A 24,121-nucleotide genomic window follows, 5' to 3' on the forward strand; every position below is an offset into this window, starting at 1 on the left:
AAGCTTATAAATGAGTTCTTCATCAAGCTCTCGTGAACCTTCACCATCTATGAAACAAACTTTACCAAACGATTATGGAGCACCTATTGAATATTTCTTACGAGCTGCACAATGGCAAAGAGCAGTCTCACCAAGGTTAGGTGTTCCACCAGCTCCTGTCAAAAATAGCATTTGGTCAAGTCCTTATATAAAATATGGTCTCCCACTAGGTTTGCTAGCTACAGCAGGAGCAGTTATGATGTTGAAAAGAAATAAAGCAAATGTTGTAAATAATACTGAAGTAGCTGAAGTTAAACAAACTCCAAACCTTCGCCAAAACCAACGCCTTCACAAGCAAAACCTTCAATGACTCCTGAACCTATGGAAGTACAAACTCCTGTTCAAAAGTCAACTCCTAAACCGACTCCAACATTTAAACCAGAACCTACTCCTCAAATAAATCGTAAAACTCCTGCGTTTCCTTACTGAAAAAATAACGTTATTTTTATTTAATATTAAAATTTTTATTTGATTGAAATGACAAATAAAGTCACTGAAGCAATGAAACAAAAGTTTTTGGTAGAATACATTAAATCAGGAACTATTCCAGAAGGTTTTTACATTCATACTATGAAGGATGGTAGAGTTCAGTTTAGAAAGATAAAGCAACCATTAGATAAAGAAGGAATTTTGAGAAAGATTAAACTTCATGAGGACAACATTGCTGAACTTAAGAAGAAGTTAGAAGAGTTGGAGAAAGGAAGAGAGTTATAAAGCAATGAATTCAACAGGTGAAAAACAGGTGAAAAAAGAGTTAGATCTCACCACTTCACCTAAATTTATTTTTGTGCTATGTTTTCATACGTGTGAGGGTGGTGATATCATTAATTTTTAAGTTTTTTTATTTTATTTATATAAATGACGAAAACTATTGAGATAACAAACTACAACGGTCATGAGTTCAAGAATTTGTTCTTCGTTCCTCGTGAAAATACATTCTATCAGATACGAGGGAGAAAGGGTAAAGTTAGTTTGAGCGTTTATGAAGGAATGAAGAATGGAAAGTTTATACAAGCATACGATACAAACGGTAAACGTGTTTCATTAGCTTTGTCAAAACTTACTAACATTTATTTTGACAGTGATTTTGACCTATATGAAGAAGAAAGTGAGTCAGAAGATTATGAGCTGTTATGTGAAGCACAGCAATGGGAGGAGTTGCAATACTTTTGTAAGTGAGAACGTTTTTTTTACATTAGTGAAGTCGTTTGTGAAAACGTTTATTTTTTCATTAGTGAGGTGAAGTGGTTGGCGGCTTTATAAATATTTAAGGTTGAGTTAGTGTTGTCGTTTGTGTTGTAAAATATACGTTAACGGTTTCGTAAAGTGTCAAAACAGCTAAGTTGTGTACGGAGGCGCGCAGTGCCACAGTACACGACTTAGGTATACTAACTATAAGTGGAATCAATGTGATAAGTTTGTATTTGATGTGAAAAAGCATTTGCTTCGAATGGGGCGTAATAGAAAATCATACGATCTGGCTCGTGAATAAACTCGATGAGATCATCCGGAGAATGACTCTTAACCATGTCGACAAAAATTGCAAGAGATGTAACATCATCCGCTGAGAAACGGGTATTGATTGCATGAAGGCGTTTAGAAAACTTTTTTAAAGCATCTGTAGATTGTTGAAACATTTCCGGAATGATCCCACTATCAAATGGGATATTAAGATCTTTGAAACACCTTAATTGTGCGTAAACACGGTCTTGATTTGATTCAAAATATCTTGTTAAATAAGATCTATAGGGTGTCCAAAGGTGTGTTTAGCACAAACCTGAATACTGCGAATAGAAATAAACAAGTTACATATATATAAAGTTTATTTAAATATAATCACCATTGGATTCAATCACGCGTTCGCAGCGATCGATCCAGGCTTGAAAGATACGCTTTAAATCATCATGAGAAAATTGCTCAAATTGCTCTCTTACAAAATTTTCAAGATCATCTGGACTCGCGAATTCGCGTCCTTCAGCTCTCTTTTTTAGCGTGCCGAATAAATAAAAGTCAGAGGGTGCAATATCAGGTGAATAAACTGGGTTTGGAACAACTTTGACATTGTTTTCCACCAAGTAATTCAGTACCTTATGACTTTTGTGAACTCTTGAATTATCAAAATGAATTGCAAACTTTTGTTTTTGTTGTTTGGATTTCTCAAACTCATCAGAATTGATAATTTGAGTAAGAACATTGTCAATTAGATACTGAGCATTCATCATATTAGGTTTTTGAAGAATATCAATTGCGATGATGCCATTCACGCCCCAAAAACCGACAACATCATCATTGGTGTGTCAATTTTTTTCTTCGGGAATGTTTGCGGATTTTCATCCTTTGGGATCAACATGATTTTGGCTTCTGTTGCATATTGAAACCAAGACTCGTCCCCTGTTACTAAAAAGCGAAACTTCTTGGATTGATACGCACGCAATATAGAGAGGAGCTCTTTCGAAGATTGGACTCTAGATTTTTTTTGAACTGAATTAAGGTTGTGCGGAACCCAACGTGTATACGCTAGTTTGTAGTTCAAATAATTGTGCAGATAATAACTGACTGTTGTACGTGGTATCTTTGTCATCTCCTCTATCCTTCTGAGTGATGCTCTTGGGTGTTCATCTAGCGCTTGAAGAATTGCTTTGATTTTTCTTTGATCCGGCGATTTTTTGTCAATTTTTATGATGGGCGCCTTTTTGTTCATGAAGTGATACATCCTAACATGATACGTTACAGTGGAATAGCTAGGAGCATCCATACCGAAGCATTTTACCAATGTCTCGTAGATTTTTTTACAGTCTTTGCATTTTTTTGCAAGAGCGAGGATGTTTTCTTTATGATTCATTAAAAAAATGAAAAAAATCCCGCCAAAATTTCCCGCGAAACCGCCTCTTGTCTCAAAATTTATTTTATATCCCGGCATGGCGCCAAAATACAACATACTCATCATATACATATATTCATATTTTTTATTATATATTTATAATCAGCATATATCTCCTTTAATAGTCTCATATAGAGCGCTGTGCTAAACGCACCTTTGGACACCCTATATAAAAATATGATGTAATTTGTTGTGATTTGTTTGGAAAAGGGGCAGAATGATTGTGGGTGTTAATACATTTTCGTATGTGGTACTTGTCATCGGGAAGTGTATCAACAAGGAAGCGACATGGACAATTCGGCCACTTACAATTAAATTGGATTTGATTTCTTTCTTTCCTAGTTTTATATGAATAACTACAACCTGCTTGGATTTCTTGTTGCACTCGATACTTAAGCAACTCGATATATGTGAGTTCGTGATCTTGGATCTGCATTAAAATGAAATGATTTGAAAGAATAAAGAATTTTGAATATATTGGTCTTATTTTGATAAGCTTGGTCGTGTTTTGAATAGCTTGGCCATCTAATTCAATTATGATCTTTGAAAATTAGGTGAAATAAAACTAAAACATAAATGTAAAACTAGGGATATGAAATTGTGGTTGTACACCACTTGTATGTGCCGGATACCATTGTGTCAAATTTTTTCTGAAATTAACTTTAAAAGGAGTGGGGGACAAACTCGCCCATTGTCACTTTTCATTAACCTTAAACTTGTAATTTTCATTATTTTTAATTAACCTTATTTCTTTCCCAATTCCTGATTTATTTTATTCACTTACTATTAAAGTCACATTTTAATAAAATATAATAATTTATTTATAGCATTTTTTTATACTGTAATAAAAAATTAATTATAATAAATTAAATGTTTATTAAATCAAATGTTTCTTTGCAATAATATTTTTAATGTTGAGTAAACAATGTTGGGATCAAGTGTATCATTTTTCAGACCTTTCTGAACAGCTTCAAGCATACTGATGCATTCGACTTTTTTAAATTGTGTCATTTCTTCGAAATCTCTTGTGACTTTTTGATAACTTTAACACTTCTCTCTGAATCCAGACCTTTAATTTGCAACTTAATCAGGAATGAAGGAACAACACTGGAATATAACTCGATGACAAGTTCATCGAGTCGAAGATTTGGTTGTACACCACTTGTATGTGCCGGATACCATTGTGTCAAATTTTTTCTGAAATTAACTTTAAAAGTACTAAGTAAATCATGAGATATAGCAATATATGTTTAAACCAACTTATATTTTGGTTGTACACCACTTGTATGTGCCGATACCATTGTGTCAAATTTTTTCTGAAATTAACTTTAAAAGTACTAAGTAAGATCATGAGATATAGCAATATATGTTTAAACCAACTTATATTTTGGTTGTACACCACTTGTATGTGCCGGATACCATTGTGTCAAATTTTTTCTGAAATTAACTTTAAAAGTACTAAGTAAGATCATTTATTTTTGCATAATTATAATGCCAATATGGTTTCTTTTGATTTTATTTCATTTATAAGCAAATCAGATTTACCCAAAAACTCCACTCCATAAGCGTTCATTTGCTAAATTAAAAAGTGACAATGGGCTAGTCTGTCCCTTTCTCCTTTAAAAGTACTAAGTAAGATCATGAGATATAGCAATATATGTTTAAACCAACTTATATTTTGGTTGTACACCACTTGTATGTGCCGGATACCATTGTGTCAAATTTTTTCTGAAATTAACTTTAAAAGTACTAAGTAAGATCATGAGATATAGCAATATATGTTTAAACCAACTTATATTTTGGTTGTACACCACTTGTATGTGCCGGATACCATTGTGTCAAATTTTTTCTGAAATTAACTTTAAAAGTACTAAGTAAGATCATGAGATATAGCAATATATGTTTAAACCAACTTATATTTTGGTTGTACACCACTTGTATGTGCCGGATACCATTGTGTCAAATTTTTTCTGAAATTAACTTTAAAAGTACTAAGTAAGATCATTTATTTTTGCATAATATAATGCCAATATGGTTTCTTTTGATTTTATTTCATTTATAAGCAAATCAGATTTACCCAAAAACTCCACTCCATAAGCGTTCATTTGCTAAATTAAAAAGTGACAATGGGCTAGTCTGTCCCTTTCTCCTTTAAAAGTACTAAGTAAGATCATGAGATATAGCAATATATGTTTAAACCAACTTATATTTTGGTTGTACACCACTTGTATGTGCCGGATACCATTGTGTCAAATTTTTTCTGAAATTAACTTTAAAAGTACTAAGTAAGATCATGAGATATAGCAATATATGTTTAAACCAACTTATATTTTGGTTGTACACCACTTGTATGTGCCGGATACCATTGTGTCAAATTTTTTCTGAAATTAACTTTAAAAGTACTAAGTAAGATCATGAGATATAGCAATATATGTTTAAACCAACTTATATTTTGGTTGTACACCACTTGTATGTGCCGGATACCATTGTGTCAAATTTTTTCTGAAATTAACTTTAAAAGTACTAAGTAAGATCATGAGATATAGCAATATATGTTTAAACCAACTTATATTTTGGTTGTACACCACTTGTATGTGCCGGATACCATTGTGTCAAATTTTTTCTGAAATTAACTTTAAAAGTACTAAGTAAGATCATGAGATATAGCAATATATGTTTAAACCAACTTATATTTTGGTTGTACACCACTTGTATGTGCCGGATACCATTGTGTCAAATTTTTTCTGAAATTAACTTTAAAAGTACTAAGTAAGATCATTTATTTTTGCATAATATAATGCCAATATGGTTTCTTTTGATTTTATTTCATTTATAAGCAAATCAGATTTACCCAAAAACTCCACTCCATAAGCGTTCATTTGCTAAATTAAAAAGTGACAATGGGCTAGTCTGTCCCTTTCTCCTTTAAAAGTACTAAGTAAGATCATGAGATATAGCAATATATGTTTAAACCAACTTATATTTTGGTTGTACACCACTTGTATGTGCCGGATACCATTGTGTCAAATTTTTTCTGAAATTAACTTTAAAAGTACTAAGTAAGATCATGAGATATAGCAATATATGTTTAAACCAACTTATATTTTGGTTGTACACCACTTGTATGTGCCGGATACCATTGTGTCAAATTTTTTCTGAAATTAACTTTAAAAGTACTAAGTAAGATCATGAGATATAGCAATATATGTTTAAACCAACTTATATTTTGGTTGTACACCACTTGTATGTGCCGGATACCATTGTGTCAAATTTTTTCTGAAAATTAACTTTAAAAGTACTAAGTAAGATCATGAGATATAGCAATATATGTTTAAACCAACTTATATTTTGGTTGTACACCACTTGTATGTGCCGGATACCATTGTGTCAAATTTTTTCTGAAATTAACTTTAAAAGTACTAAGTAAGATCATTTATTTTTGCATAATATAATGCCAATATGGTTTCTTTTGATTTTATTTCATTTATAAGCAAATCAGATTTACCCAAAAACTCCACTCCATAAGCGTTCATTTGCTAAATTAAAAAGTGACAATGGGCTAGTCTGTCCCTTTCTCCTTTAAAAGTACTAAGTAAGATCATGAGATATAGCAATATATGTTTAAACCAAACTTATATTTTGGTTGTACACCACTTGTATGTGCCGGATACCATTGTGTCAAATTTTTTCTGAAATTAACTTTAAAAGTACTAAGTAAGATCATGAGATATAGCAATATATGTTTAAAACCAACTTATATTTTGGTTGTACACCACTTGTATGTGCCGGATACCATTGTGTCAAATTTTTTCTGAAATTAACTTTAAAAGTACTAAGTAAGATCATGAGATATAGCAATATATGTTTAAACCAACTTATATTTTGGTTGTACACCACTTGTATGTGCCGGATACCATTGTGTCAAATTTTTTCTGAAATTAACTTTAAAAGTACTAAGTAAGATCATTTATTTTGCATAATATAATGCCAATATGGTTTCTTTTTGATTTTATTTCATTTATAAGCAAATCAGATTTACCCAAAAACTCCACTCCATAAGCGTTCATTTGCTAAATTAAAAGTGACAATGGGCTAGTCTGTCCCTTTCTCCTTTAAAAGTACTAAGTAAGATCATGAGATATAGCAATATATGTTTAAACCAACTTATATTTTGGTTGTACACCACTTGTATGTGCCGGATACCATTGTGTCAAATTTTTTCTGAAATTAACTTTAAAAGTACTAAGTAAGATCATGAGATATAGCAATATATGTTTAAACCAACTTATATTTTGGTTGTACACCACTTGTATGTGCCGGATTACCATTGTGTCAAATTTTTTTCTGAAATTAACTTTAAAAGTACTAAGTAAGATCATGAGATATAGCAATATATGTTTAAACCAACTTATATTTTGGTTGTACACCACTTGTATGTGCCGGATACCATTGTGTTTCAAATTTTTTCTGAAATTAAACTTTAAAAGTACTAAGTAAGATCATGAGATATAGCAATATATGTTTAAACCAACTTATATTTTGGTTGTACACCACTTGTATGTGCCGGATACCATTGTGTCAAATTTTTTCTGAAATTAACTTTAAAAGTACTAAGTAAGATCATTTATTTTTGCATAATATAATGCCAATATGGTTTCTTTTGATTTTATTTCATTTATAAGCAAATCAGATTTACCCAAAAACTCCACTCCATAAGCGTTCATTTGCTAAATTAAAAAGTGACAATGGGCTAGTCTGTCCCTTTCTCCTTTTAAAAGTACTAAGTAAGATCATGAGATATAGCAATATATGTTTAAACCAACTTATATTTTGGTTGTACACCACTTGTATGTGCCGGATACCATTGTGTCAAATTTTTTCTGAAATTAACTTTAAAAGTACTAAGTAAGATCATGAGATATAGCAATATATGTTTAAACCAACTTATATTTTGGTTGTACACCACTTGTATGTGCCGGATACCATTGTGTCAAATTTTTTCTGAAATTAACTTTAAAAGTACTAAGTAAGATCATTTATTTTTGCATAATATAATGCCAATATGGTTTCTTTTGATTTTATTTCATTTATAAGCAAATCAGATTTACCCAAAAACTCCACTCCATAAGCGTTCATTTGCTAAATTAAAAAAGTGACAATGGGCTAGTCTGTCCCTTCTCCTTTAAAAGTACTAAGTAAGATCATGAGATATAGCAATATATGTTTAAACCAACTTATATTTTGGTTGTACACCACTTGTATGTGCCGGATACCATGTGTCAAATTTTTTCTGAAATTAACTTTAAAAGTACTAAGTAAGATCATGAGATATAGCAATATATGTTTAAACCAACTTATATTTTGGTTGTACACCACTTGTATGTGCCGGATACCATTGTGTCAAATTTTTTCTGAAATTAACTTTAAAAGTACTAAGTAAGATCATGAGATATAGCAATATATGTTTAAACCAACTTATATTTTGGTTGTACACCACTTGTATGTGCCGGATACCATTGTGTCAAATTTTTTCTGAAATTAACTTTAAAAGTACTAAGTAAGATCATGAGATATAGCAATATATGTTTAAACCAACTTATATTTTGGTTGTACACCACTTGTATGTGCCGGATACCATTGTGTCAAATTTTTTCTGAAATTAACTTTAAAAGTACTAAGTAAGATCATTTATTTTTGCATAATATAATGCCAATATGGTTTCTTTTGATTTTATTTCATTTATAAGCAAATCAGATTTACCCAAAAACTCCACTCCATAAGCGTTCATTTGCTAAATTAAAAAGTGACAATGGGCTAGTCTGTCCCTTTCTCCTTTAAAAGTACTAAGTAAGATCATGAGATATAGCAATATATGTTTAAACCAACTTATATTTTGGTTGTACACCACTTGTATGTGCCGGATACCATTGTGTCAAATTTTTTCTGAAATTAACTTTAAAAGTACTAAGTAAGATCATGAGATATAGCAATATATGTTTAAACCAACTTATATTTTGGTTGTACACCACTTGTATGTGCCGGATACCATTGTGTCAAATTTTTTCTGAAATTAACTTTAAAAGTACTAAGTAAGATCATTTATTTTTGCATAATATAATGCCAATATGGTTTCTTTTGATTTTATTTCATTTATAGGCAAATCAGATTTACCCAAAAACTCCACTCCATAAGCGTTCATTTGCTAAATTAAAAAGTGACAATGGGCTAGTCTGTCCCTTTCTCGAGATAATGTATTTATCTGTAAAAATTGTATGTGATCAAATTTGATTGATAAATTTATTCAGTAATAATAAATTGCATGTACAATATATTATTGTCTTGCCATTTTTTTGCTCATAATAAAAAATCTTTAAAAATGATAACAATAAAAGAGTATTAAGTAAAAATTTATACATCCAAAATATATTTCAGTAACAGCATAATACGCCTATGCTAATTTTTAGTTCTTAAATTAAATAGATGTCCCTAATCCCATAGATATTCACCAAACTTGGCAAATTCTGAACGTGATCTACATATCCCTAGCAAGTAGATCATATTGGTATACGTATCTTGATCAAATAAAAAGAATATTTGTTGAATAATTTCTGTTCAAATTAAAAGTTCTTCAACTTACGGTAAATCTATCTGCCTTAAAAAGTATTACGATATTATGCAAAGTCAATTTTCTCCAAAAAAATATTTGAAGATGATACTTTAAGTATACCAAAAATACAAGAATTTTGAGAGAACTCAATGAATTTTTGTGAAGGTGGAGTTAAATTGAGAAGATTTTTGGTCAGAGAAAAACAAAAATTACTATCTGATTAAAATGGTAAAAATGAAAAAAGTTTAAACAAAGGAAATGAAGAATTTATATTATAATTAGAATTTAAAGAGTAAATATAAAAGATTGAAAGAAAGAATAATAATAGGATTCTTGAATGCAACATTTGGAATGATGTTTCCAGTTGTAGATGTGTTAAGCAAAGAGAGATAATGATAGTTTCTTGAGTTTTGAGTTAAGCTTGTTGTAGATGAGAGAGAAATTTTGACGAGACTGAGGAACTTCATTTGGAATGATGTTTCCAGTTGTAGATGTGTTAAGCAAAGAGAGATAATGATAGTTTCTTGAGTTTTTGCAATTAACCATCCTCAATGACTATTGTTTTAATATAATTTTTAAATTTTTTAAAAACTGACATTTTAGTTGTATATTTTTTCTAACAAAGGTACATTCACTAGGCGATAACAGTAAAATGGGATGAAAATATGATAAATAGCATCCCTATATAGTGCCAAACAATATTTATACGGGCCAAAAAAATTTGGCTAGAGATTTGGCGAGTTATAAAACTTAGAAAATTGAGAGGGATTTTTATTTTTGAATTTTTTTTGGAAAGTTAAAATTGCGATTAAAAATCGATTTCCAGGAGAACTAAGCATCTCATCATATATTTAAATCGATAAAAATATTAAATAATAGTTGAATAGTATAACAACGTGAAATTATGGCTGAATCTACAGAAAAAATGAACATATTTGACATTTTTGAAAATTCATACGTTAGATGGTGACAGACTCATAAACTATACTTTAGCTAAGATTGATATATGGTTTCAACAACACATGGTTAAAATTGTAAAAATATTTTAGATTTCAAAAAGATATATGGTAATATAATGGAACAAAGTCAACAAATAGCATGTTAAATATGTTATAATTAACTTTTTATTAGATCCAATAGTAGATATCGAATGGTTTCCAGCTTTATGGTTAAATATTTTCTTTTCGAGCTTCTCTTTAACTGTTGTATTAAGGTTGTAAATTTTTGATGCTAGAAACTATGGAATCTTCTTTGCTGCTGCATTTTTCTTGAGAGTTCTTGCAATTTCGAATAGATCTGCGCATTGTATGAAATTGAGGCTTTAAAATATCTTGAAAACAGAATAGGACTGCTTTTCCAAAGGAATGCTTACTTGTAAATCAGAGAGTTTCAAAATTGAGAGCAAGATTATCATCATAACTTTCGATTTTGCTGCGAAAAAGGAAGACAAGTAATTAACAAATCATTTACTGTTGTTCATCAAAAGAAGAAAACTTTGATAACAACTAATGATGATAAAATCAAGCTATCTTTTAATATTTTAAATTGATAAGACATTCAAAATATTTGAATGGTTTAAAATATTTTCTTTTAATTTCTATAAGATATTATCATGATTATATAATAAAATTTAAATTTTTATTCAAAAAGGCAATATTTCAAACTTTTAATTTCAAAAATCTTAATTCTGCAATAAGTGTATTTAATTGTAGCAAATTTAATGATCCTTCGTCATGCTTAGCAATTTGGAACTCATAAATTAATGATTTCTTCAAGTAAAATTCTGCATTATTTCAAAAGTCAATAATTCTCTAGTAACTTTTCTTCAAACCCTAACCATTATATTATATGTATAATGGAGAATAATTGCAAAGAAAGATAGCCGAATTTACTGGGTAGTTCTTGTGATGCGAAATAATTGCAAATTAACACATAGTTTTAACAGCATCAATCTCTTTTTGCTCTCATTTAAATGCATTCGCACACTTTAATTTTGAAATATAAGAGTTTTGGAAATTATCAAATTTATCTGCTCAAATACTATAGATCTTCATAAGTGTTAATAGAATCACCAGCCTTACATATAGTGTTTAATATAATGATGCACATCATACTGGGATTTATTCCTTATTCATCTAGTTATTATAAGATTTACAACCCCATGAAAATTTAAAATTTTGTCAAAAATAGTGAATGTACCTTTTTTCTAACACAACTATCAATAAATTGTAATATCATTATACTATATATTAATATGAATTTTTATAGAAAAGCTTTATTTTTTTCTCAATTTTTAATTTCATTTCAGTCTCTAAACTTTCTTACTATGTAAAAACGTATTATTATAGTAATAAAATAAAATACATGTTTATTCGATCTCGTATTTCAAAAAAATAAAATTACTTATATAAAAAGATTCTCTTTAGTCAACTTTCTTTTTGAATCTCTAATAAGTTTTTACTGTTGCTTCTATATATTAAGTATTGATTCTTGTAGTAAAGAAAATCCGGAACGTTTATTTATTAGAATACTCGAACTTTGACTTACATATTACTAATTGTAATTATTTTCAAGAGCTATTTCTATTACTCCTACTTGTTCGGCTTAAAATCTGCTATATTGTTAAGATAAACTAAGTCTAAATTTTGAACCATTTTTTGAAGTTTAAAGTGTAATACATATCGATTTTTTATCCGAATTTAAGAATTGCTTCAAAGTTTTAGCGTGAAATCGTGCATTTTTTCTAATGAAATTGTTATTATAAGATAAGCAATCTGAGTTTTTTTGAATAATATGTCACTACACATGATAGAGCGTTACGTGCTGAAAAGTTACGCTTCGTTCTGAAAGTGGTAATGAAGTTTTATTAGAATTCATCAAAAAAACGTATGAAAATAATCGTATGTCAAAATGTGAGCACTTCTCAAATTTTGCTCACATTTTGACTATTTTTGTGAGATCTTCCTCACAATTTTTGACAAACGTACAAAAAAGTGCCAAAATGTGAGCAAATGTGAGCAATTTTTATATCTCTTCAAGCATTAACATTATCGAATAATAATCCTTTGAATCATAATCAATAATAATTGACCTTTCACCAGTTTCTATCGTTTGTTTTATTTCTTTTTGTTCCCCACTATCCGGATCGGTCATTGTAATTGTTTTTGTTATAATATCTGCTTTATCTTTAACTTCAATCTTTTTTCCATCGGGATATTTAAACCAAAATTCCAAAAATTCGATATTGTCAATCTGTTCATATTTTAATCTATCAATTACATTTTTAATACCATCTGAAAATCTTATGAAATGGTCATTATATGGGTTTGATTGAACTAAATTTGAATGAAGTGAAATATAACCTGTTGATGAATATGACATTGACTCATATTTTCTGAAAACACTAAAATTTATAACATGAATGAATTTCTTATTCGTTGAATTTATGAATTCTTGAGGTAATCTTATTCTAGTTTTATTTATCACTGGAAAATAACGCTTTACCATATTTTTAATCGTAATAAAAATGTCAATTATCAATATTATTTCGAATAATAAATGTGAATTAAATTTAACAGTTAGCGGAATTTATAATGTTACTCTCGTTTCTGTGAGTGGTAAATTTAATCCCATTCTTTTAGACCCTTCAGATTATATATCATTTATTAAAGATGACCATGAAAAAACGTATGATATGTATATAAATAATGTGATAACGAAATGGGATATTAACACGATTTTAAGTTATTTAAATGAAACATTTATCGTATGGTATGAAGAAAATTTTAAATCAAAACCTGATAAACTTTTTGAACTTGATGAAATAAATAACCTTATTAAATTTCCGCTGAAAATTAAATTTTGTACTCCTCATCTTCGTTCATTGTTGGGAATATTAAATTTTGAAAAAGATGTAGGGGATGTTTTGTATTCTGACACTGGTTCCAATTTCATTTTAATCAAATGTGATAAAGTTAATACCCCAATGAGATTTTCACATCAAACATTAAACCCTAACTCTTACCCATCAATACAAAACATTTTATCCATCAACTTAAACACATTTTCTTTATCATATCCGTTTCAATTATCCGGGAATTCATTTATTCTTCATTCAAAAGATTTATCAAATATTAAATTTAGAATAACTGACCTATTTGATTGTGATTTAGAATTCATGAATGAAATATTATGGCAATTTCAAATAGAAAAAATAGCTGATGAGATAACGGATTAAATATTTATTTTTAATCGTAATAAATGATTAAACAACAGCAACTTAAGGCGCAAAGCACCCAGGTCCTTCAGACCATTACATACGCCATATATGCATATAATTCAAAGACGGCAGAACAAACGCAAAGGTTGAAATATGGAGATTTGGAGATAGTATTGAAAAATGACCATTTCGAATTCGTTTGCAAAGGTGGTGCAGTGATATCAAATATAAAAGAAATTTTATTTATGAATTCAAAAATTAAAGGAATAACGGATGATATAACATCAATTCCACCAGAAGAACAGAGATATTACGCATTAAATGCATTTCCTAACGTTTTGAAGATTGGAAGATTTAATTTAAATGAGGAATTCATAGAAGGTTTCCTAAATGACATAATGAAGAAAGCAGATAAGGAATACGTTAATACTGAATTAATGAAGAAAGCAGATAAGGAATACGTTAATGAAGAAATAAAACAATCAGAGGTCTATTTTACTCCACCATTTTTAAATTTTATGAAATCATCAGATAAAACATTTGAATCTATTGAATGGTTATGTTTCGATGGAGTGACCACGTATTTATTTTATACAGCTGGCGTGCTTTATTATTTTAAAACAAATGATTTTAAAAACTATGAATCATTTACTCCATCTGTTTTGAATCCTGATACACGAGAGTCAATCATTAATCCAAGAATTTTATATGTTGAATATAATAACGGTAAATTTATGGGAATGATAACGATTGGAGATGATTTTTGCCCTTGTTATTCATTCAATTGTATCCAATGGTTCAAATGTAATTTAAATCAAGATGCTAAATTTAAATATCCAAATAAACCTATTAGATGCGTTAATAATAAATGGGTACTAATTTATGAAGTCAATCAAATTTTCATTAGTGAGGATGGGATAAATTATTATATGTTTAGTATGATGTCATCAGATTTGAAAATTGATTATACAAGTAAATGGTATTACATTAACAGCATGTATTTTATCCTACAAAATGATAAAATTTATAGATCATATTCAATACCATTTGGTTGTTTTGAACAAATTTTTCAAGCTGATGGAGACATTGAAGCTTTATGTTATGCTTCAAATGTTTGTGTTCTTGTTTCAGGTGATATGGTCTATTCATATCCTGTAAGTTATAACAGATATATTTATTTATCACAGGATTTTTCAGAGGATCCAGAGAAAACACCAAGTTGGGAATTGGTTTATTCATTCACTCCAAAATATACTCGAAATTATAGATTTGCAAATTTATTTTATATTGATGAGTATTTTATTGCTTTAGGATGTGGTGATTTAGTAAATATCAGTAGTGATGGAAGAAATTGGTCTGAAATCACAAAATTTCAAGATGTTAGAAAAGCAATTTTCAAAAATAATACGTTAATATTGATGACAATACCAATTTTAATTTCTTACCCAGTTTCAATATTATATAATAAATTCAATATTCATAATGGATTAAATACAATTCTTGAGATAATTTACCCCGTTGGTTCAATATATACATCAATGAATTCAACAAATCCGGCAAGTGTTTTAGGTTTTGGTACTTGGAAACAGATTGTAGACAAATTCATATACTGTGCGAGATTTTCAAAACAAACGGGAGGCTCAAAGAAAATTAAAGAAGCAAACCTTCCACCACATAAGCACACAGGAACTACAAACACAACGGGTAATCATTCACATTCAATAACAAAAAGAGGTTATAGAAATCTTGCCGCGGGCTCGGATAGACAGGGAATGGATAGATATGATATTTCAAGTGACCCAGTAGATTCAAGCGCAGGTATTTTCTGTGAAACCACCGGAAATCATTCACACACTTTCACAACAAATTCAACAGGTTTGGGTAAAGATTATATGCCACCGTATATTACAGTTTATGCATGGTACCGCGTTCAATGAACGCGCCTGAGCCTACTTTGCAGGCTTACCGCGTTCAATGAATGTGCTTGAGTCTTGACCCAAAGGATCTAGGCTTACCGCGTTCAATGAACGTTCAATGTTTGTTTCACAAACTTTAGAACGGCATAATTTAACATTTTATTTTTATCATAAATGACAAAATTAATTAAGCCAACTATTTCTAAATTAATGATACCAATGAAATCATTTCATGGAGTACTTATCCCAGGTTCTTCACAATTAGCCGGGGCAAGTGTTGTGGCTCAAGGTGGAACATTAGCGAATCCATTCAAATTATTAACTAAAGATGAACTTAATAAAATGATGATAAAATAACTGATAACAAAATTTTATTTCAGTGTCACCATGTCACCATGTGTCACCGGGTTAATTAACTTCTTTTAAAAATGATGACAACATGACATTTTGACATCACAGCAGGATTAATGCAAAAATATTTTTAGGAGAGAATGCAGCATTTATGAATTATTTTTGAAGAACTGAAGGTGTCACCATGTCACCATGTGTCACCGGGTTAATTAACTTCTTTTAAAAATGATGACAACATGACATTTTGACAACATGACAGGAAATATATTTTATCATTAATGGTTTTTTGGTTATTCAATAATTAATTATTTTTGAAGAACTGAAGGTGTCACCATGTCACCATGTGTCACCGGGTTAATTAACTTCTTTTAAAAAGTGTGACAACATGACATTTTGACAACATGACAGGAAATATATTTTATCATTAATGGTTTTTTGGTTATTCAATAATTAATTATTTTTGAAGAACTGAAGGTGTCACCATGTCACCATGTGTCACCGGGTTAATTAACTTCTTTTAAAAATGATGACAACATGACATTTTACTCAGAATTTTGTGCTGAATTCAGCAAAAATAAGCCGCTAGCGGCAAGGGCGAAGCCAATGAGTTCATTTACTCACAATATTTTTGTACAAAACGACCCCAAACTTTTAACTTCTTTTCTGCAGCTTCTAATGCTATTTTAGCTAGTTCATACTCTCTATAGTCTCTCTTTAAATCTTCTTGTTCCCATTGGTCTAGTTCGTATGGAGAGTCTCTATAACCATAACATATCTCACGTTCATATTTTTGTTGTTTTTCGCGCATTTTTCTAACTTCTTGTTCGAACAAATGTTTTGCATTCTCTACTGTATCTTCGAGTTCTTCTTCATCTAACTTCTCATGAACTTTCTTGTCTATGGAGTCCATAATTTTTCCAACTGCTATGCAATATTTTGGAGAAGCCCACATTGCTATATAGTTTATAAGTCTTGGGTCTACATACGTTCCTCTAACCTGTTTGATTTCATCGGGAATTCCTGCATGAATTTTGTATAAAATGCAACCGCCGGAATTCGGACTGTTGCTATATTCTTCACAAAATGCCTTATAATACTCTTCCCAGGACTTATTTTCCAACAACTTTCTAAAATCTTTCCTAAACTGCTGACACATATTTGTTGCATTTATATAACCATCCTTGTCTCTACGTAAGACTTCAATACCGTTATAAGTGCCTTTTGTGAATGTTTCGCCATTAGATTTGTTAGTGAATGTTTTTGCTTCGACTGACATTTCGGTTCTTACATACAAAATAAAAAAAATAAATAAAAATAATTTTAAAACTAACTTTATTTTTGGACTGCATCGAATTTCCTGGACTGTTGTCAAAATGTCATGTTGTCATCATTTTTAAAAGAAGTTAATTAACCCGGTGACACATGGTGACATGGTGACACCGAAAAAATTAAATTTGGATAGAGTTTAAAAATTCATCTTTATTAAATTCATCTCTTCCAATCAATTTATTTATTCTATTAAATTCTTTTATTTTTGCTTCACCTAGTTTAAGGATTGAACGGTAAGTTTCTAATTTTTCGATTATTTCCTTCTTCTCTTTATCGTTTTCAATTACTTTAGTTTTATGGGCATCAGCCCCGCCACATTGCGGCTTCTTTTTGTAATAGCATATTTTTGATTTTATTCTGTTTAGTTTCTTTTTATATTCATTGTCTGGACTCTGAATCTTAATTGAATCAGGACTCTTGGCTGCTTTGTTGTCACTCATTTCTTACGAAATAAAAAAATTAAATATTATTTAAATATAATGGAGTAATAAAATAAATCGGAATTTCTATTAATTTATTGTCAACTTCAACTAATGCATTGCCGTTAATATATCTAACAAATTCAGCTATTGTGTCAAATCTTCGTCTTCTTTTTGTCATTGATTTATCAGTTTTTCCATAATCGAGATGAATCAAAACTTTATCCCCTTGTTTAAAATTCATGAGCCCCAAATTAATTTGTTCACGTTTAACATCATTTAACCTTTCCATTTGCTTTCTAATATATTCCCATTCTTTTGAAATATCATTTTTCATTTCCACTGGTTTCATGTTTATAGTTCTATGCCATGTATTATTGTAATAATATACTAACTGCTGTATGATGGAGTCATGATTTCCATCCCAGTATATCTGACCGTTAACCCCTAACGCATCTCTAAGAGTTCTCATTACCGCATCAACTATTTTATTATGAAACGTATATGGAGAAGATGAGAAGTAAAAATTAATTTGTGGGAAATAATGAATCATAGCCGCCTGAAATCCTTTATCACCATCACCCCTGATATTATCTACTCTTTCATGATCTAGTAAGTATTGAATAGCTCTTCTTGTTTCCTGTTCTGTTTTCCCTTTCACTTGAATGCAATATAAATATCTAGTGTTAATGTTAATGGCAAATAAATAAGTAACGTTTCCTTTTGAATACTCTAAATGATCTATTTCGTATGAATATGGATATGGAGCAAATGAAGGGCGACTAAATTTTTCCTTTAACGGTTGAATTTTTGGGTCAGTTGGTTTATTTAATATCTTGAAATCCTTTTTAAAATCTTTTTGCTTCTTTAATGTTTGAAATGGATATAATAAAGTGAATGATGAAGGATTAACTGAAGGAGGAGGTATTACCGTTGGAGGTTTTGGTGTTGCAAGTGGTTTAATTTTATCTGCTTTGATTTTGGATGATGAAGTTTTGGATTTCATTAATTCTGGATGTATTCTATTCATTTGTTTTAAATATGCTGTATATAAAGGTTTGATATACTTTCCCGCTTCGAGTTTATGTTGAAGGATGAATTCCAAAAGTTGATCTTCATTTAAAAGTCGGGCTGAATATAGTTTAACTAATGAATCATAAATTAAAGCTTGTGCATCATTTATGGTCTGAAGGACCTGGGCGTTTTGCACCTTTGGTTTTTGCGGCTCAGGATTATATAATTTATATAATTCATCAATATCTTCTTCTGTTAATACTTTATTTTTGAAATCTTTCAATTGTTTAAGTTGTGATTTAGTTTTTCCCCTTGTATATTCATTATTTTTAATTTTGTCTTTAATTTCAGAAATTATTTTATCATGATATTTCAAAATTTCATTTTTATAATACGAATAATAATAATCCATATAATCACCCGTTATATTTTTATTATGTTTTTGGAGATATGATTTTAATTCATAATAATTAAGAAAATTTTGATTAAATACTAAATCATCAATTAAATTTTCTAAATCTGCGTTATCCATTTATATAAAAATAAAATAAATGTTTTAAGGGTGCCCACCTCTTTGAATCATAGTATCAAAACCATTATTTACATATTGAATCGCATCATTAACGGTTCCTCCTTCTAAAACGGTATCAAATGGTGGAGTCCAGATTTCCTGATGATGATCATAAAATCCAGCACAATTAACCGTATTATTAGGTAAAATATGAATCTCAGCGGTATATCTTCTATCTAAATTTGGATGCCTTATATGTATACCATTACTGCCCGGATAAAATCTCAAACCTTGATTTTGTTGACGCATCAAATTATTGAAATTTCTTTCTTCAGGGGTGAATGTTCTTCTCCGTTGACGTTGTGGTGGTGGTGGTGGTTGTTGCTGCTGTTGATGCTGTGGTGGGATTTGAAAAATACGTTGTGGTTGATTATTTGGAATCTGAAAGTTAAAACCATTTGGTATAAATCGATTTGGTTCCTTTTGTCTCTTCTGTGGCATTTCATTAAAAATAAAATTTTAAATTGTATTAAATAAATGGCATACAACATCCATTTTCACAACATACAGCCTTAGTGTGTGCCCCTGTTAATGCAGTCTTACCGATTGTTAAGCGAGTCATTGACCCGTTTTTAAGTTGTAAATTAATATTCTGACCATCAAATATCACTTTATCATTTATTATATCCAAATAATTTTTAGGTGTTAATTGTTTATTTTGCCTTAAACTAACACCTTTCATTTTTTGTGCAATCTTTTTAAAATCACTTCCATCAATTGAACTGTTGAATGATGTATAACATTTAGGACATAACGCAACCATGTTATCACCTTGTTTCTCAATTGCTAAACCCAATAATTTTTTCTCGTGTGCTTTTTCTTCAGCTTTATTCTTTAATTTAGGTTTAAATTTCTCATCAAAACAGAAGAAATCAAAAGGTGCGAATTTGAAAATGTTTTTATCATAAAATTGTTTATCGGTAACAATCGCCTGAAATGCTTGAGTGTTAGGAAGATTTGGGTCGCCAGCGATTGCCCAATAAGATGAATCAGTATCACCTTCAATGAAATGAAAACGATTAACATCCATGCATTTATACATAAAATCATAAATGAAAACCAAATACCAGTATTTTGCGTTATCTAAAGTAAAAAATGCCTCTTGTAAACATGTATCACATCTATAAAATCTATCTTTGAGCATCACTTGATATGTATCCTCACCTATTTCTCTTATGTTTTTAAACTTATTTGACATACATGCAACGCGTGCCTTCTGTGCATTCATTATTTTAGTCTTTGCGTAATTTTGTGTATTCATTGCATCGTAACCATATGATCCATTAAGTGAAATCTTGCAAAATAAACTTTTTCCTTTATTTCCTTCTAATTCAGCCTTTTGTCTTTCGTTCATAAATTCGTTCGCAAATTCATTAAAACGGGTGTTTTTCGTAAATGTTAAAATTGATTGAATATCATCGATGATAAAATGAAATCTGTCTATTAGATACCAAAGATAATAAGAAGAAAATGGTTGATATTGGTTGTGTGTTGATGCTAACTGAGTTAATTTCCTCTGTTTCTGGTCAACTGGTAAATTGTTTGATTTCATGTAATTATACATAAAACCGCCAATTGTTTTTTCATCTGTGATAATATCTAAGTTTCTTATTATCGGTAAAAAGTTTATGTAATCATTAATGTATTTTTCATCAATGTGACCCTTTACTTCAGCCACGAATAAAGTATTTTTCTTTCTAATAATTCCCAGTGCTTTTTCTTTCTTTGTTGCTGTATCACAAATGATAACTCCATTCAATCTTCCCGGCATATACATTTTATGGTCAGTATATTGAATGAAATCATGAGGATTAGATGAAAATGATGAAGGATATAATGAATTAAAGTCAACACCAACGAAATGAGTCATAATGTTGGTGGTGTCCTCATTTGATACAGTTTTAGTTTCTGGACTATATGAAAGTTTATTAATGTGCGTGATTCCTTTAAGATTTACTCTATGTTGAACATTTGATAGACCACCAGTAATTCCATTACGGAGAATGTGATAAGCTTCAACTGAATCTAAAGTCATTGGTAAATTATTTTTTAATGCATAATTTCTTAAATTGATTCTTAAACGTTGAACATCTTCATCTTTATTTGATTTTACGACATTGCAATAACAACACATTAACTGACAATTTTCTTTAGTATGTGGTTTTTCATTATCGATTCTATCCAATGTTGGTTTATTTGCATATGTAAACACTTTACCACACATTTTGCATTTAGATGAAAGGATTAAATCGTGATAGTATTGAAAATCATCCATTGAAACATTATTTTTAGTATCTCTTTCTGCTTTTTCATCTTGTTTCTTATATGATTCAATTTTATATTTCCAATACTTTTTCGTTAATTCAAAACTTGATTCTATCTCTTCCTCGGGATATTTTTCATTAGGATTAAAGTCTTTATATGCTAAAGCGTAACGAATCATTGAAGCATTCGATGATAAAGAAAGATTATGAAGCATGTCAATTTTATAAACAAATGTTTCTTCAATAATTTTATCGATTGGGTCAATCATAATTTCAACATCTTTATTGCAATAATGAATAAAATATTCTAATCTATTCTTAAAGTTTTTAGCATCATTGAGATATATTTGATAATCACTATCTGATATAGTTTCTTGAGTTAATGCTGAATAAAATGAATCTTGAGTGAATGGTTCCACTTTATATAATTCTTCTTCATAATTTTCCCACGTGATGAATTGATAAGGGAAAAAGGATTTAACACGTGATTTATTGTTTCCGAAATCTTGAGTGAATTGGTCTAATGTCCCACCCGCTATATAATTTCTGATGTCAATAAATCTCAATTCATATGGAACGTTTGTTTTCTTTACAATGATTTGCTTAAATTGTGAAGATGAACCCAGCATTGATTTTATTTTCCATTTTGCAGTGTTTAAATCACGAAGAATTAAATTTAAATCAAACTTTCCCGAATTAAAACCTATGATATTCACTTTATTGAATTCCTCATCTAGAAGTTCTTTAAATGCTTCCTTCTGTTTTTCATTTAATGTATGGGACAAAGTCCCCGCCGTTTGCGGCTTCATTAATTCATCGTATTGACTCATATTTGATTTAGCAACTAATGAACAGGTTGAAAATAAAAATTCAATCCAGTCAGAAATAAAAGAATCACTCGAAGTTAAACAAAAATTCCTCGTATATGTTTTATCATTTAATTTAACTGTTGATGATACCATGAATGGTTTTAAGTAAGCGTTCAAAGTTGCACACTCAGAAAGTTGTAATTCTTCTTTAGTCTCTAATGTTTCAAAGTCAAAAGTAATATAATATCTTGTCGGTTTATAATATTCCTGCAAATTGTGAGCTAATAACCACTGATATATCTTCTGTTTCGTAATATGTGGTGCATATGGTTGCTGTGTCTTTTGCAACTGAACGTCTTGAATTAATCTTCCATTATTTTCTTTACATTTCTCACAATGCTTTAAAAATCTTCTTTGGTTTTTCCTTTCTGGATCATCACGGATAGAATAACTTCTTCTTTACAATATGGACAAACTTTATAGCCTGTGAGTGCTTCAACGTCTGTTATTCTGTCAGCGTGAAGTTTTCCACATGGACTCTGTGTTAATAAAATATTTACTGTTTCAAATTCTGGATCTATCATTATTGATTCCACTAATGGAAAGTCTACCTTATTTATGTCCACGTCTTCTGGTTGAGGATCACAATAATAGAAATCAATATTAACATTTAACATTCTCGCTAATCTCTCACTTTCTGATGAAATGTCAAACCCTTCATATGCATCTATTGCTTCATTTAAATAGCTTCTATGAGTTTTAGGATTAACACCATCAGGAATGTTATAGAAGCGTTTAAATAACCTTCTACCTTCTGCTCTAATTTGATTATCATTCATTTTAGCTGTTCCGTTTTTGTTCATTTATGTAAGAATAAAAAATTAAAAAATAAATAAAAATAAAGTTTATTTTTTAAAGCCCATAAAATGAATTAAGAACACATAAATTTTTATCATCTGCGACGTGACGAATACATTTTAATTTACTCAAGAATGCGTACCCTGATACATTAAATCTAATTCCTGTCTTATTTAATTTCACAACTTTGAAAAGGAATGTATGAATAGCTATAAAATGATGAGAAAATGTTTTATGGGTTGCTTCCATTTTTTCTGAAATAAATGAATAAATATAATGCTTATACGTTTTCATATCTTTTATATTCTTAATAACGAATGGTATAGACCTTTCCACTTCATCTTCCTTCGGTGCTGTTCTTTCATATGAAACATTATTAGTATCTTCAACAATGAAACCGCAATCACATAAAATTTTATATGTTCCAATGGTTTCTTTTGATATTTTATCTAATAAATCAAAAACTTTATCAACACCTGTGCATTTATTTAAATAATAATTTGTGTAAATATCATGATCTTCTTTCTTAATCGTATTAGTTGCATATGTCACGTTTTTAAGAGCTTTTTTGAATTTCTCAGAATCGAGAGGGGGTGAAAGTAAGATATAAGGGTATTTTTCATTATCAATAAATTGTAACTTATGTTTACGTATAAATTTAGTACCTTCTTCTGAAAGTGTTTCGTCTATTTCACCATCCAATAAATTTTGTGTTGATTCTGAGACATAATTTTTAGATCTTTCTTCATGAGATTTCTGAACTTCTGATTCTGAAGCTGGGATATTCATTAAATCCGCTACTTCATTTTCATTATATTTTTCAACTTCTCTGAATTCCTTAATT

General features: G+C 29.7%; 5 protein-coding genes and 2 pseudogenes across 7 annotated transcripts, besides 15 other annotated features; 3 read left to right on the plus strand and 4 right to left on the minus strand.

The window, feature by feature from the left end:
* Positions 1-1,415: part of a mobile genetic element that runs on past the window's edge.
* On the plus strand, positions 11-468 carry TVAGG3_0814570 (annotated as a pseudogene). Its single transcript has one exon. A coding segment is annotated over exon 1 (458 nt).
* On the plus strand, positions 517-753 carry TVAGG3_0814580 (uncharacterized protein; the record flags this gene model as incomplete). The annotated part of the gene is made up of 1 exon (XM_051247796.1): positions 517-753. One exon carries the CDS (start codon positions 517-519, stop codon positions 751-753), a length of 237 nt encoding a protein of 78 aa, XP_051083271.1.
* TVAGG3_0814590 (uncharacterized protein) lies at positions 898-1,218 on the plus strand (the record flags this gene model as incomplete). Its single annotated transcript, XM_001291814.1, has 1 exon — positions 898-1,218. The coding sequence occupies one exon, from the start codon at positions 898-900 to the stop codon at positions 1,216-1,218; it is 321 nt and encodes a 106-aa protein (XP_001291815.1).
* A 17-nt stretch (positions 1,416-1,432) lies between the features above and the next one.
* Positions 1,433-1,787: a mobile genetic element.
* Positions 1,786-3,088: a mobile genetic element.
* TVAGG3_0814620 lies at positions 1,866-2,992 on the minus strand (annotated as a pseudogene). Its single transcript has one exon. A coding segment is annotated over exon 1 (1,127 nt).
* Positions 3,089-3,589: a mobile genetic element.
* Positions 3,590-4,537: a mobile genetic element.
* Positions 4,538-5,069: a mobile genetic element.
* Positions 5,070-5,843: a mobile genetic element.
* Positions 5,844-6,497: a mobile genetic element.
* Positions 6,498-7,030: a mobile genetic element.
* Positions 7,031-7,688: a mobile genetic element.
* Positions 7,689-7,690: 2 nt separating this feature from the next.
* Positions 7,691-8,097: a mobile genetic element.
* Positions 8,098-8,100: 3 nt separating this feature from the next.
* Positions 8,101-8,752: a mobile genetic element.
* Positions 8,753-12,560: a mobile genetic element.
* Positions 12,561-15,239: 2,679 nt separating this feature from the next.
* Positions 15,240-18,539: a mobile genetic element.
* Positions 16,627-17,289, minus strand: TVAGG3_0814750 (uncharacterized protein; the record flags this gene model as incomplete). Its single annotated transcript, XM_051247797.1, has 1 exon — positions 16,627-17,289. The coding sequence occupies one exon, from the start codon at positions 17,287-17,289 to the stop codon at positions 16,627-16,629; it is 663 nt and encodes a 220-aa protein (XP_051083272.1).
* On the minus strand, positions 17,462-17,782 carry TVAGG3_0814760 (uncharacterized protein; the record flags this gene model as incomplete). The annotated part of the gene is made up of 1 exon (XM_001330209.1): positions 17,462-17,782. The coding sequence occupies one exon, from the start codon at positions 17,780-17,782 to the stop codon at positions 17,462-17,464; it is 321 nt and encodes a 106-aa protein (XP_001330244.1).
* Positions 18,540-19,815: 1,276 nt separating the features above from the next.
* Positions 19,816-20,700, minus strand: TVAGG3_0814770 (DNA/RNA polymerases family; the record flags this gene model as incomplete). The annotated part of the gene is made up of 1 exon (XM_051247798.1): positions 19,816-20,700. The coding sequence occupies one exon, from the start codon at positions 20,698-20,700 to the stop codon at positions 19,816-19,818; it is 885 nt and encodes a 294-aa protein (XP_051083273.1).
* A 3,311-nt stretch (positions 20,701-24,011) lies between these two features.
* Positions 24,012-24,121: part of a mobile genetic element that runs on past the window's edge.

This window comes from Trichomonas vaginalis, chromosome VI (assembly GCF_026262505.1).
Source record: "Trichomonas vaginalis G3 chromosome VI, whole genome shotgun sequence".
Classification (NCBI taxonomy): Eukaryota; Parabasalia; order Trichomonadida; family Trichomonadidae; genus Trichomonas; species Trichomonas vaginalis.